Source organism: Chionomys nivalis, chromosome 18 (assembly GCF_950005125.1).
Source record: "Chionomys nivalis chromosome 18, mChiNiv1.1, whole genome shotgun sequence".
NCBI classification, from domain to species: domain Eukaryota; kingdom Metazoa; phylum Chordata; class Mammalia; order Rodentia; family Cricetidae; genus Chionomys; species Chionomys nivalis.
Window position 1 is genome coordinate 4,669,792 of NC_080103.1, and position 15,109 is coordinate 4,684,900.

The 15,109-nt window shown below is 40.0% G+C and overlaps 1 protein-coding gene across 5 annotated transcripts in view; it reads left to right on the forward strand.

Annotated features, from left to right (window-relative positions):
• Positions 1–15,109, forward strand: part of Ash1l (ASH1 like histone lysine methyltransferase) — a 157,737-nt gene that overhangs the window by 95,506 nt on the left and 47,122 nt on the right. For all 5 annotated transcript variants that reach the window (XM_057793376.1, XM_057793374.1, XM_057793373.1 and 2 more), the window contains exons 8-12: positions 1,059–1,132; positions 3,069–3,114; positions 3,230–3,338; positions 9,767–9,973; positions 10,147–10,293. In XM_057793376.1, the coding sequence (XP_057649359.1) occupies positions 1,059–1,132; positions 3,069–3,114; positions 3,230–3,338; positions 9,767–9,973; positions 10,147–10,293 (583 nt within the window). The remainder of the gene's footprint in view (positions 1–1,058; positions 1,133–3,068; positions 3,115–3,229; positions 3,339–9,766; positions 9,974–10,146; positions 10,294–15,109) is intronic.

Below are 15,109 nucleotides of genomic sequence, written 5' to 3' on the forward strand. Positions count from 1 at the left end.
TAGGTGGATTAATAAATCAGAATGGTTCTCCTTCCACCATGGATTCTGAGAACCATCATGCTGGGTGACATGTATTCTTCAGTTATGTAAATTCAAGAATGTCCTTTTTCATTTCTCTTTTTATTATGTTGTTTAATTTTGAGTGTGGGAATATTTTCCACAATGCTGCATAGAAACCAAAGAACAATTTGTAGCAGTTCATTCTTTCTCTTTCTAGCATGTGAGTTCCAGGTATCCAATTCAGGTAGTCAGACTTGATGGCAGGTAACTTTATCTGTTAGCCAGTCTGGATTTCTGCCCCTTACCCTTTATTTTTTTTAAGATTTTGTTGTTGAGCCGGGCGGTGGTGGCGCACGCCTTTAATCCCAGCACTTGGGAGGAAGAGGCAGTCGGATCTCTGAGTTCGAGGCCAGCCTGGTCTACAAGAGCTAGTTCTGGGACAGGCACCAAAGCTACAGAGAAACCCTGTCTTGAAAAACCAAAAAAAAAAAAAAAAAGATTTTGTTGTTGGTGTTGTTTTGTGTATAACTCTTTTTCCCGCATGGATATATATGTATCATGTATACCTGGTGCTTGCAGAAGACCAAAGAGGGCATCAGCTCCCTGAATCTCGGTTGTAAACCCTGTCCTCTGCAAGAGCAGCAAGAACTCTTAACCACTGAGCCCAGTAATTAAAAACTTCTTAGTGTTTATTTAATTTCATTGTGACTTACTGATTTCAGTTGTAATTTTGCCTTATTTGTTTTCTAGAGATGACTGTAAATTTATAAAATACATTTTGCACAGCCAGGCAATGGTGGCACACGCATTTAATTCCAGTATTTGGTAGGCAGAAACAAGTGAATGTCTGAGTTTGAGGCCAGCCTGGTTTATAGAGTGAGTTCCTGGACAGCCAGAACTACACAGAGAATCCGTATCTTGTAAAGATGCTTCCCCAAAGAAAAATTATTTGTGTGTGTTGTATGTGTATATTCAGATGTATATTGCATGTGACTATTTGCTGACTTTGTATGGACTGCTTATCAGGATAGTTGTTGAAACTGACTTTTTTATTTCAGGAAAGTACCTGAGGCAGAAGAGAATTGACTTCCAGCTTCCCTATGACATCCTCTGGCAGTGGAAACACAATCAGGTATAAAGGCCTCTTTGTCCAGGTTTTTTGTTGTTGTTGTTTTTGTTGTTTTGAATTCATAACAGTTGGGCAATAGGGAATGCAAGTTTGTTTTCCTCTTATATACTGAGACCTGCCCTTACAAAGGTTAGAGACTAAGAAAAATAATTTGCATACATATTTAATGTATACCTTACTTGCCTTTTATCATACTTCGTAATTACAGTAAGTTTCTGCTTCAATGGGCAACCTTTTGCTCTTATTCTAAGCTTTTGTTTTGGTATCAATGATTTTTGTGCTATAACAATTCTGTTTTATGCAGGGCACAATGAAAATGAAGATGTACTGCCAGAATACTAAAAAAACAAACAAACAAAACCCTCACACCTTAATTAAGTTAAAGGTTTCAGAGAACAATTACTGGGAAACTGGAAGGTGGGGGTGACACACATCTTTAATCCCAATAGTCAGGAGGCAGAAGCAGGTGGATTTCTGTGAGTTCCAGACCAGTACAACCACATAGTAAGACACTGTCTCTAAATAAAAGTTAACTCTGGAAAAATCAAAAGCACTTCAGTCTCCTCTGCCTCCTTTTCTCTGGTGTTCTCTGGTGAATTGTTTCAAGACAGGCTTTCTAAATAGCCATAGCTGTCTTAGAACTCCTTCTGTGGACCTGGCTGGCCTTGAACTCAGAGATCTGCCTGCCTCTGCCTCCTGACTGCTGGGATTAAAGATATGCATCACTGCTGCCTGGCCTCTGTTAAATTCTTATGAATATCTTATATATTTGTGTCTTTTTATTGGGTTTGGTTGGAGGTGTTGCTTTTGTTTTATTTTGTTTTTAGACAGTGGTTTTTTTTTTTTTTTTCTCTCCCTTTTAACTTTGGGGAATGGGGCTTTCAACATGGACTGAAAAAAATGATAAAATAAATCCTGATAAATCACTAAGTGATGGAGTTTAGTTCAATGGCTGTTTCTTTTGCAGCACACTTTAGTTCAAACCTGAGAGCTCTTTCCTCAATGTTTCATATTACCCAGGCTGACCTTGAATTTGCTATGTAGCTAAGACTGGCCTATCACCTCTGACCCTCCTGCTTTCATCTCCATACTGCTGAATTGAGATACAAGCACACCAGTAGCACACTCTGCTTGTGGTGAACCACCGTAATGCTGATTTCCTGAGATTCCGTATCAGTCACAGCTAAGAGGACAGCTCATCTTTCTATTGTCATACTACTACACTAAAACAAACCTTATATATGTTGAGGGTTTTAGGGCTTATAGGATTTTGTGATTTTTATGGTAGGGTTAATACTGAGGCTTGAACACGAAGTGTACCACTGGCCTTTACCCCCATTCCCTTTCCTTTCTTTTGATAGCGACAATTAGAATCTTAAGTTACTCAAGTGAATAAGTTTGGTCTTCAGATTGATTCTTTTCAGTAGTTATCCAACAGCATGTTAAAATTTAAAAAAACAAAAAGCAAATCCAAAATACATTGTTGTAACTCAGATGTTATTTACACAAGCCTATAATTCTAGCTCTCAGGAAGGGATATAGGAGAATAGGAGAAGAACAAAAGATTTACCTAAAAAAATTTAGGCCATCCCAGGCTCCATAGATGCTGCCTTAAAAAAAAAAAAAAAAAAAAAAAACTTATCTAATTCTCCATCACCCTTTTTTATTGTGGAGAAAATTGAAAATAAATCACTGTGAGATTCCTTCTATCATCTGATTCAGAAAAGCTGAAAAACATTTGCCATGTAGCTCGTGCTCACAGTGATCCTCCTGCCTCACCTTCCCAAATGTTATGAGTATAGAGGTGTCCCATCATGCCCAATTCCCACAAATACTTCCCTATGAACAGAATGCATGGATAACTACCTTTATCTTTAGAGTTTGATGCCACGCTGTCAGTTGAAGCAAAATGCTATATCAAGATTTTTTTTTCTTCTAGCTATACAAAAAACCAGATGTCCCCCTGTATAAAAAAATTCGTTCAAGTGAGTAACTTAGAAGTTATTTTTTCTGCCTTCAAAACATCAATATTTCTCCTGTCTTGACACTTATTTTTATAGTTCTATATGTTCAAAAACTTTTATTTGCTGTCTTCTCAAGATGTCTACGTTGATGTCAAACCTCTTTCTGGTTATGAGGCTACCACCTGTAACTGTAAGAAGCCGGATGATGCCGCCAGGAAGGGCTGTGGGGATGACTGCCTCAATAGGTACTGTGACTGTTTCTCTGAAATGGAGTCTGACATTGGACGCTGATGCTCATGGACTGCATAGCGTATCAGAGAGAATCTTGTGTACCAAAATGTCACCTTCTCTGGGGGAAGTTCTCAAGATAATATGAGATGATGTTGTAATAATCTGTTAATAACCAAAGTGTTAAGTGCCTTCTTAGCTTTCAACATATGGTAGGCCATAATGAGGAACCGTCCAAATGAAGTGTATAATTTCCACAGAAAACTGTGCTAATAAAGTATTTGCATGTATGAGCATACACGTGATCAGTGACCACTAATGCTAATGAGATGGTAAAAGTATCATCAGAGGTAAAAAGTGTGGCCTTAACTCATTTGGAGGGTCTTATTTTTAGTGGGAACTATTTGTTTTCAGTTGTGTCAGAGCTCTGCTTCTCCTGCCTCACTCCAAGTGCTGAGCTGATGAGCATGCACCGCCAGCCTCTACTGGGTATCAAATGGAAATGCCTGGTGCAGGAGAAGGAATGAAGATAGAATTGTTGGTTTTAGTAACGCAGATAAATTTACAGAAAATAAAGAGCTTAATGTTCTGAATATGGTAATACTCACCTGTCAATTTCAGCCCTGTGGAGGCTGAGATTGCAGGAACCACACAGATTGTAAGGTGCCTGCTGTACATGGTAGTTCTGGACCGGTTGGGGTCATGGTTAGACACCGTTGTGAAAAACCAGAACCACCAATAGCCAAAGACAACTGCTTCCCCATGCCCGAGGTCAGCTCCACTGTCAGCTGGAGGAATTAGTTTTAACATGCCAGTTGGGAATCTTTCCTGGCTTATATTGCCATACATAGATATAATATGTAAGTATAGTTTTATATATTGTTGGTAATGAAGGTACAGATGGTGGGTTTTTAGAAAAGATTTGTTTACTTATTTTTGTCTATGTATATATGCCTGTGAGTTTATGTGCACCACATGCAGGCAGGAACTGACAGATGAGAAGACATTGCATTTTCTTGGAATTGAACCCCATCCTTAGCAAGAGCAGCAAGCAATGCTCTTAACCACTGAGCCATCTCCCAGTATCAGTGCATGTGTAGTAGTGACTTTTTTCACTCCCAGTATTTTGTTGTTTTTATTTTATTTTTGAGATAGGACCTTATCTTGTTTCTAAAGCTATGCTAGTTCTCACTATGTAGCCCAGACTGGCCTCAAACTCCAAACAATCTTTTTGCCTTGGTTTTCTAACCTGTTATTTTATTTATTTTTTTTTTTTGTGAAAGTCTCATACCTTATGTTAATAACCATGCCCAGCTACTTACAAATACTTTAAATACACACTTTTATGTCACTGTAGTCTACAAGCGTTTGCTGTCATCCATCAAGTTGATAGACCACAGAGTTGGCCTTATCTCTTTTAGACATCTAATTTATTTTCAGTGTTTTTCTATTAAAGGTGTCACAGAGAAACCCTATCTCAAGAATCAAAACAAAACAGATAGGCCATCTCACCAGCCCTAAGTAAAGATGGTCGGTTGTGGTGTACACTTTTAATTCCAGCACTCGAGAGGCAGAAGTATGGTCTACAAAGTGAATCTAGCACAGCTAGGCTTACATACAGAAATTCTATCTCAAAACAACAAGATGAAACAAAGCAAAAGTCACTAGCAGGGCTATAGAGATGGCTCAGAGGTTAAGAACCTGTAACTCCAGTTGCAGTGGTTTCTCATGCCCTCTTCTGACTTCCTTGGGTACCAGACATGCACATTGTTCACATATGGCAAAATACATATAAAAAAAGAAAAAGAAAAAAATTTTAAGTTATTAAAAAGTTAATTTTTAAAAAACTATTTATTTTACATCCCGGCCACAGCCTTTCCTCAATTCTTTCTTCCCAGTCCCTCTGCCTCATCCTATCTCTCCTAACCCCCAATTTCCTCTTCAGTCTCCATCCAGGAAAGGTCAGGTATCCTATGAGTATCAATAATACATGGCATATCAAGTTGCAGTTAGACTAAGCACCTTCCTATGTATTAAGGCTGGGCAAGGTGACCCAGTATGAGAAGTAAGGTCCCAAAAGTCAGTAAAAGAGTCAGAGACAGCTGTACAGCAATATCGTACATGCAGAAGGCCTAGGTTGTCCTCATACCGGCCCCCTGGTTGTCAGTTCAAACTCTGTGAGCCCAGGTTAGCTGATTGAGACCCTCTGGCTCCTATGCTCAAGTTTCACCTAATGATTGGCTATAGGTCTCTGCATCTGCCTCCATCAGTTGATGGATAACACCTCTCTGTTAACAATTGGTCAAGGCACCAATTTGGTCATAGGAAGATGACCAGTTTAGGTTACTTATCCACTATTACTAGGAGTCTAAGCTGGGGTCCTCCCCAACCTGGTTGCTCATATTCCCATATACTTTTTTTTAATGTCATGAATTAGCTGGGCATGATGCTGAACACCTGTAAGTAACCCTTGCACTTGTGAGGCATAGGCGGAGACTATTGGTCTACATATAGCAAGTTAACAGACCAACTAAGGATACATATTGAATTTTAAAAGTATGGTTTTTTTTTTTTTTTTTTTTTTTTTTTTTGGTTTTTCGAGACAGGGTTTCTCTGTAGCTTTGGTGCCTGTCCTGGAACTAGCTCTTGTAGACCAGGCTGGCCTCGAACTCACAGAGATCTGCCTGCCTCTGCCTCCCAAGTGCTGGGATTAAAGGCGTGCGCCACCACCGCCCGGCAGTAAGTATGTTTTTGAAGGAGATCGTGGTACATGCATTTAATCCCACCACTCAGGATGAAGAGGCAAATGGATTTTCAGGTCAAGGGCAGCCTGGTCTACAGAGTGAGTTCCAGAACAGCCAGGGCTACACAGAGAAACCCTGTCTTTTCTAGACAACTATAATCCAAGTGGAGAAACCCCATCCTTGAGTGGAGTTTTGGAGGCAAATTTTAAAACAATGTGAAATATTTTGACATAATTGTGGCTGTTTTACATTATTTAAATTAAGTTTTATTTATATATGTGAATGTTTTATCTGCATGTATGTATGTATGCACACCGAATACGTGACTGATTACCCCTGTAGGCCAGAAGAGGATGTGTAATACCCCGGAATTAGAAGTCAGGTTTTCTGCAAGAGCAACCAGTGCTCATAACCCTGAGCCATCTTTCTAGCCTCTTAATTGTTGCTTCTTGTTTTTTTTTGGGGGGGGGGGGTGAGACAGGGTTTCTCTGTAGCTTTGAAGCCTGTCCTGGAACTAGCTCTTGTAGACCAGGCTGGCCTCGAATTCACAGAGATCCACCTGCCTCTGCCTCCCGAGTGCTGGGATTAAGGTGTGCACCACCACCCCCCTGGCAATTGTTGCTTCTTATAATCAGTTTTGGTTTATCTATCTTCCTTGTTTCTAAATTTTGAGAATTTCGTTGATTTAATTTTTTTTCTTTAAATATTTATTATGTATACAATACTTGTCTGTGTGTATGTCTGCAGGCCCAAAGAGGGCACCAGACCTCATTACAGATGGTTGTGAGCCACCATGTGGTTGCTGGGAATTGAACTCAGGACCTTTGGAAGAGCAGACGATGCTCTTAACCACTGAGCCATCTCTCCAGCCCTGGTTTAATTTTTTTTTTTTTTTTTGTCTACTATTTATCCTTTATATTTTGTTGGCTTTTTGCAGTTTTCTTACTCCTAAGGACATAGAAAAGAAGGAGCTAGGGCTAGAGAGATGGCTCAGTGGTTAAGAGCATTGCCTGCTCTTCCAAAGGTCCTGAGTTCAATTCCCGGCAACCACATGGTGGCTCACAACTATCTATCTGTAATGAGGTCTGGTCCCCTTTTCTGGCCTGCAGACATACACACAGACAGAATATTGTTTGCATAATAAATAAATAAATATTTAAAAAAAGAAAAGAAAGAAAAGAAGGAGCTAAGCCAGGAGTGAGTCTCACTGGCAAGATCCTGAGCTGTCCTAGCAACACCAGAACAATAAGATGGGACCAAGTTGCTTTAAAATGTAACCACAAAATTGACATTTGAACATTTACCATATTAAATACATTGATTGCTTTGTATCATTTTTGTTGGCATAGGTATTACTTTTATTTTTCACATTATGCTGGCCTATATTCAGTCCTAACAAACCTCTCACTTAAACCACGACTAGAAAATAGCCCTAAGAAAAAAACGTTGTCAAATGAATGTCGTGGGAGGCTATTCACTACAAAGAAATAAGTGTGACTGATGACAAGATGAAGGTGATAGATGCATTAGTATGTAAGAAAAATCAAAGGTATTATTGAATAGATACCTACTTAGATTTTTCAATTAACCCATGATAAATTCTTCACTAAATGAAGCCATCTAACATGTGTCTTTGTCTTATATGTTCATATTATTTAAAGTTGTGTAAATATTTGATAGAAAAGCAGGACAGAGTTTCTCTGTGTAACAGTACTGGTTGCCCTGGAACTCACTCACTTTGTAGACCAGGCTGGCCTCTATCTCAGAGAGATCCACCTGCCTCTGCCTCCCAAGTGCTGCAATTAAAGGCACGCACCACCTCTGCCCGGCTTTATACACACAATCTTTAAAAGTAAAAAGATCCAGAAAATTTTAAAGGTATGGTGATGCATGTCTAGAATTCCAACAGCTAGGAAGGCAGACAAGAGGACTGTGCCAGCTTGTGAGACCCATTCCCTCCAGAGTTAGACATTGTTATTGTTGTGTATAATGTATATATGTGTGGGCATGTTTGCCTCAGGGCACTTATAGAGGTCAGCTGATGGGAACTCTGTGGGGTTGATTCTTTCCATCTCCTATCTTTGTAGTCAAACTTGGGTCAGCAAGCGTATACAGCAAGGACCTTTATCCCACTTAGCCATCTTGCCCACCACCTTAGAAACTTTTAAAAAACAAACATTCAAAAGACATTTAAACACCTGTTCGTCTGTTATATTCAAAATCTTTTGCTCGGCTTCATTTTAATTGCCTATAATTCCAGCACTCAGGAAGTTGAGTCAAGAAGATCAAAAGTGGATCTCAGTGGTTAAGAGTTACCTGTTGCTCTTAGCAGGGAACAGAGTTCCCAGAACCTACATGGTGGTTCACAAACATCCATAAATTCAGTTCCAGGGAATACAGTGCACCCTCCTGTCTTCGGCATGCACAAAGCACTCACATGGTGCACATCCATACATGCAGACAAAACACTCATGTAACATAAAATATGTTAGTGCACACCATTAATCTCTGCACTAATGAGGCAGAGGCAGATGGAGCTCTGTGAGTTTGAGGCCAGCCTGCTCTACATAGCAAGTTGCAGGGCTACAATAAGAGGCCCTGTCTTCGTGTTTGTGTGGTATGTTTGTGCATAAAAATAAATATGCATTGTATATATATAAAAGATACATTCCAGGCCAATCTACACTATGTAGAAGACTCCAGTGCTATCTGAACTGCACAGTAAGACTTTGCTCAAAATAGAACAAATAAAACCAAAGGAAAAGCCTATAAATCTGTAAATGGCCATGAACAAGATTTTAGTGTAAAGATGGTGGAGTGTTCAACAATAATTAGCATGGATATCAATAACAGAGGGCCAGCATGATTGGTCAACAAATAAACATGCTTGATACCAAGCTGAAGACCCGAGTTCAGTCCTCATCACCCACTTGTTGGAAGGAGTGCCCAACTCCTTTGACATCTACATAAGTGCTATGACACATAGTTCACCCCTCATTATATACAATCAGACAGCTAATAAATAAGTGTTACTTAGGTGTGATATTCTCTCTCCCCCCCCCCCCCTTTTGAAGCAGGATTTCTCTGTGAAACTAGTTGACCTGGAACTCTCTTGGTGCAGACCAGGCTGGCCTTGATCTCACAGAGATCCGCCTGCCTCTGCTTCCCAAGTGCTGGGATTAAAGGCGTGTGCCACCTTTCTCTTTATTTACTACTATGTTTTCATACTCTCAACAATTCTTTCTTGGGTTTTTGTTTTGTTTTGTTTTGTTTCTTTAAATCTCTGTTCCCAGTAGGGTATGGTAGCTTATGACTTTGAGCTTAGCACTCAGGAGGTAGAAGTAAGTAGATCCTTGAGTTTGAGACTAGCTTAGTATACAGAATTCCAGAACTTGTCTTAAAAAACTCAAAAAAGAACGAGAACAGCAACAGGAAGTCTGGAGTGTCTGTGATCATAGCACCCTAAAGGCATCCAATCTCATCAGAAAAACTAGAGAGTTGGGCAGTTTTATGTAAAGCATCGTCTGTGATCAACTCCAAAATAATGAAAGTTAACTTTTGAATTATATCATTTTCATGTTGGATACTTACCTACTCTTGTTAAAGTTGTTTCATTAATTAAATTTAAAAATAATTTGATGGTATAAAATGTGTGCAGTAAAAATGTATTTGGTAAATTGACTACAATTATTATTTTCTAGAATGATCTTTGCTGAGTGTTCCCCTAACACTTGCCCGTGTGGTGAGCAGTGCTGTAACCAGAGGATACAGAGGCATGAGTGGGTGCAATGTCTGGAACGATTTCGAGCTGAAGAAAAAGGTTGGGGAATTAGAACCAAGGAACCCCTGAAAGCTGGCCAGTTCATCATAGAATACCTAGGGGAAGTTGTCAGCGAACAAGAATTCAGGTAAATGAAATTCTGATAAAATAATGACTCTGCAAGGTGAGGATAGTGAATAAAAGAAGTGAACTTTTATGTTACTTTAATCATTAGTGATTTGGTATCAATAGTGTGGTGGGGATTAAACTGCCCTCCAGTTTAATCAGTGATCGGTTTTTGATTATTTCTCTCTTCTTCAGGAACAGAATGATTGAACAGTATCATAATCACAGTGATCATTACTGTTTGAACCTGGATAGCGGAATGGTGATTGACAGTTATCGCATGGGAAATGAGGCCAGATTCATCAACCACAGCTGTGACCCAAATTGTGAAATGCAGAAATGGTAAGAAAGCATAAAAGGTGAATCGAAGTGTGCAGAACGGTAGGTATCGAGGGCACCAGAGTTTGATCTCCCGCTATCATGGAGTTTACACACAGCATCCAAGTCCTTCAGGCTGTTTCTTTAGGTTATCTTAACTACTCCTACCAGAAAAATAGAGCAGTCGTGTAATACTGATCCTAAAGTACTTACCGAATGCTTATTGTATGTTAAGTAACCACATTGTATGTATGTCATTTTATTTAGCCAGGCTATATTTCAAACTTACTCCAGTAGATTTATCATAAGAGACCAAAAAAAAAGAGGTGAAATGAGGTTCTTTGTCTTAAATGGTCAAATCTAATTGAGAAGGAAAAGAATTTTATCAGAGGCATTGAAGGGCTGGAGAGATGGCTAACAGTGAAGAGTACACACTGCTCTTCCAGAGGACGGAGTTTAATACCTAGCACTTGCAGTTCTAGCTCTGCTTCTGCTGGCACCTGCCCTCGCATGCACATGCCAACACACAGACACGTACATACATGAGACATGTCTGCGTTCCATTCCCTCAGAAAGCCAAGGCAGGGTGACCAGTGGTTTAGAGTGTCCGCCGCTCTTGCAGAGGACCTGAGTGTGGTTCCCAGCATCCACTTTGGATGCCTTACAACTCCCTATAACTCCAGCTCCAGAGGGTAAGATTCCTCTTACCTCCCGTGACAATCTGAATTTGATTGTTCCAGAACCCACATGGTGGAAGAAGAGATCCAAGTCCCACAAGTTGTCTTCTGACCTACACACACACACACACACACACACACACACACACACACACTGTGGAATGCACATGGACTCACATGCAGTTAGAACAGCTTCACCTTTCTTTCTTTCTTTCTTTCTTTCTTTCTTTCTTTCTTTCTTTCTTTCTTTCTTTCTTTCTTTCTTTCTTTCGGTTTTTTTCAAGACAGGGTTTCTCTGCAGCTTTTGGTTCCTGTCCTGGAACTAGCTCTTGTAGACCAGGCTGGTCTCGAACTCACAGAGATCCACCTGCCTCTGCCTCCCGAGTGCTGGGATTAAAGGCATGTGCCACCACCACCCGGCTCACCTTTTTCTTTCATGAATTTTATTAAATTAAGGTATAATTCACATACACAAAAATACAGGTTTTAAGTGAGTAATAATTTTTACCAATATATTCATCCACAAAATCCGCACCCCTATGTAAACAAAACATAGCAAACATTTCAGGAAGTTGAGAGACTTGAGATGGAGCTCTGTGGTAGAGCCCTTGCCTAGCAAGCACAGAAGCTGGACTTCATTCCTAGCTCTGTAAAGTGAAAGACTAACACAAAACAAACAGAAAAAGCAAACGGACAGTGAGGCTGCTCAGCTAGTAAAGATGATTTCTAAATTTCTACCAAGCCTGATAACCCTGACATTTGATCCGTGTTCCCATGGATTTTCCCACATGGTAGAAGGAAAAAAAAAAGGCTCCCAATAATTGTCCCCTACCTCCACATGTGTGCCATGACACACACATGCACACACATATACACATGCCCAAATAAAAAATAAATGGTTCAAAAATAATAATGAACTGGGTACGAGAGTGAACATCTTTGTTTGACATATGGTCTTTCTCTAGTCTAGGCTGTCTTAGAACATGCAGAGATTCCCCCTGGCTCTGCTTCCTGAGTGCTGGGATTAAAATCATGCTTATCATGAATTAATGGATTCTTCTTAAATTCTTTTTTTTGTTTTTTGTTTGTTCATGACTGGGTTTTTCAGTTATTCTGAAACTTGCTCTTCAGGCTGGCCTTGAACTCAGAGATTTTGTCTGCTTCTGTCTCCTGTGTGCTGGGATTAAAGGCATGCACCACCACTACTTGGCATAGCTTTGAGATTTTTTTTTTTTTTAATTTATTTATTGGGTTTTTGAGATAGGATCTCCTGGATTTCTTGGATCTCAGTATGTAAACCAGGCTGGCCTTGTAGTCACAGAGATATACCTTCCCAAGTGCTGGGATTAATGGTATATGCCACTACACCCAGCTCTAAATACCTTTATTTAGGAAAAGTTAGAGGACAAGGGAATAACACATTTTCTCAAAAATGATATCATAACTAGAAACTCTGAATATATACCTTAAGAAATTGAGTCTAGAATTAAAATCATGTACCAAAAGAAATTTGAGACCCATATCTTTACTAATAACACTTAGGTATACTTTTTGTTTATTTTGTTTTTATTTGTTTTTAGATAGGATTCCCTGTATCCCAGGCTGGCCTTGAGCTTTCCATTTAACTGATGGTGACAGTGAGCTTTTTATTAATTTGTGTGTTTGTTTATTTGTTATCGTGTATGCATACTGATGGCACAGAGCACGTGTGGGTGTCAGGGTACTACTTTTTAAACATCAGTTCTCTATACCGTGTGGGTCCTAGGGACTGAACTCAAGTCACCAGGCTTGATAGCAATTGTCTGTACCCACTGAGCCATCTTGCAATCAGACCTTGCCTTGAGGTTCTGCTCTTTCTCTATGTAATTTAAGTCCAAACTGGTACAGGAGACCATTTCTCGAAATGGTGGGGACTAGGGCTATCATTATGGTGAGATGGCTTATTGGGTAAAGGCACTTGCCACCTAGACTGAAAGACCTTCATTCAGTCCGTAGGACCCAAATTGTGATAGGAGAGTATTAACTCTCTGGAATTGTCCTCTGAGATCTTCATGTGCTGCACTCATAATAAAGTTGCACAATTCAATAAACAAAAATAAAAAACCTGACAACTTTAAAGATTTTTGTCAACAACTTGAATTCCCCTTTGTAGTGAATGATGCAGTGAAAAACGAGAGGGAAGAACGGAATGGGATGCAGAGACCTGTGCACCCAGCAGTTTGCATGGGGTGCACACCTGCGAATCTTAGGAAGGCGCTGTCTCAAAGAACCCATACCAACAAAATAGAAATTACCTGGTACTGAAATACAGTCCAAACAGTAGAGTGCTTGCCTAGGATGCCCACAGCCTTAGGTTTGATCCCCAGCAACTCATAGACCACACATTGTGGCACAGCTCTATAATCCCAGCGCTCAGGAGTGGAGGTGAGGGGTCAGAAGGTCAAAGTTGTCCTGCACTCCAAATGATAGTGATTGTAGACGTGGAGATTTCGGTACTGTTTTCCACTTCCAGTGTGCTAACAGTCAAGTGCAAGGTAATGCTTGGACTGAAGAGGGCCCAAGTTCAGTTCCCGTCACTCACATCAGAATCTAGTGTCCCATTCTGGCCTTCAAAGGACCTTCACACACAAGGTATACACTCCTCTATATCTGTACACATAATTTTAAATTTACTATTTAAAAATAAAAGACAGCCGGGCAATGGTGGCGCACGCCTTTAATCCCAGCACTCGGGAGGCAGAGGCAGGCGGATCTCTGTGAGTTCGAGACCAGCCTGGTCTACAAGAGCTAGTTCCAGGACAGGCTCCAAAACCACAGAGAAACCCTGTCTGAAAAAAACCAAAATAAATAAATAAATAAATAATAAAAAATAAAAATAAAAGACAACTGAGTACAAGTATAGGTACACACATTAACCCTAGCCATTTGGGAAGCAGAGGCAAGCCATCTTGTGAGTTTATGCTAGCCAGGGCTACATACAAGTTTAGATCTTTATAATAACTTCATTAAAGACTAGTCTCTTGGGCTGGAAAGGTCACTCAGAGGTTGAGAGCACTGGCTGCTCTTCAGAGGTCCTAAGTTCAATTCCCAGCATCCACGCAGTGGATCACAACCATCTGTAATGAGATCTAGTGCCCTCTTCTGGCATGCGGACATGCATACAGGCAGAACATTGTATACGTAATAAATCTTTTTTAAAAATTAAAAAAAAAAGACTAGTTTCTTAAAGGTAGGATTTGGATCAGCAGTCACTTGACTATTCTTCCAGAGGAACTGGTCCATTGCCCATGCAGCAGCTCACGATGGTCTATGACTCTAGTCCCAAGGGAGCTAATACCTTTTTCTGACCTTAGGGAGTACCAAGCACCTATATGGCACATGTATATGTATACAAGCAGGCCGAACACTCATACATATTCAGTACTAGAAAAGTAAAAGTCCTTAAAATCTAAAAATAGATCTAAAGAAAGTTAGACCTTTGTGGTAAGATCCACCAAACAAAACTTTATGAACAGATAGGTCTTATTCAAGGGCTAGGTATCAATCTTCATTCCTACTCGTCCACTACAAATTTTGAGACTAGCTTGGGTTATATAGTGAGACACCGATTCAAAAAAAAAAAGGCAGGGGAACGTGGCTAAGGAAATAACCTGGTTACAGTGCATAGTACACAGATATGAGAACCTATTGCCACATCCCTAGCACCCATGTCAAAACCCAGGCATGGTGGTACATGGTTTGTGACTAGCACTGGGTAAGTGGAGACAGGCAGGTTCCCAGAAGCTTGGTGGCCAACCAGCCCAGCCAGTCAGTGATCTTGCTTTCAGTGAGAGATCCTATACATTCCAGGAGCCAGTCAGTAGGGAGGCGAGAAGAGGGACTGGAGATTATCATCACATATGCATGTATGCAAAACAATGTTTCTGAGTGAAAAATAGGGCTGGCTAGTAGATAAAGGCATTTATTATCAAAGCCAAACATCCTTAGTTTCATTTCTCCTAATTGGAAGATGGGAGCCAACTCCTGAAAGTTCTCTGACCTCTATAGACACTGTAGCAGATATACACACCTTTAATATAAGATAATAGGAAGTAATAGTATTTCAGCAGCATACATACTAAAATTAGAATGATAGAAGATTAATGTAGGCTTTGCTTAAAGAT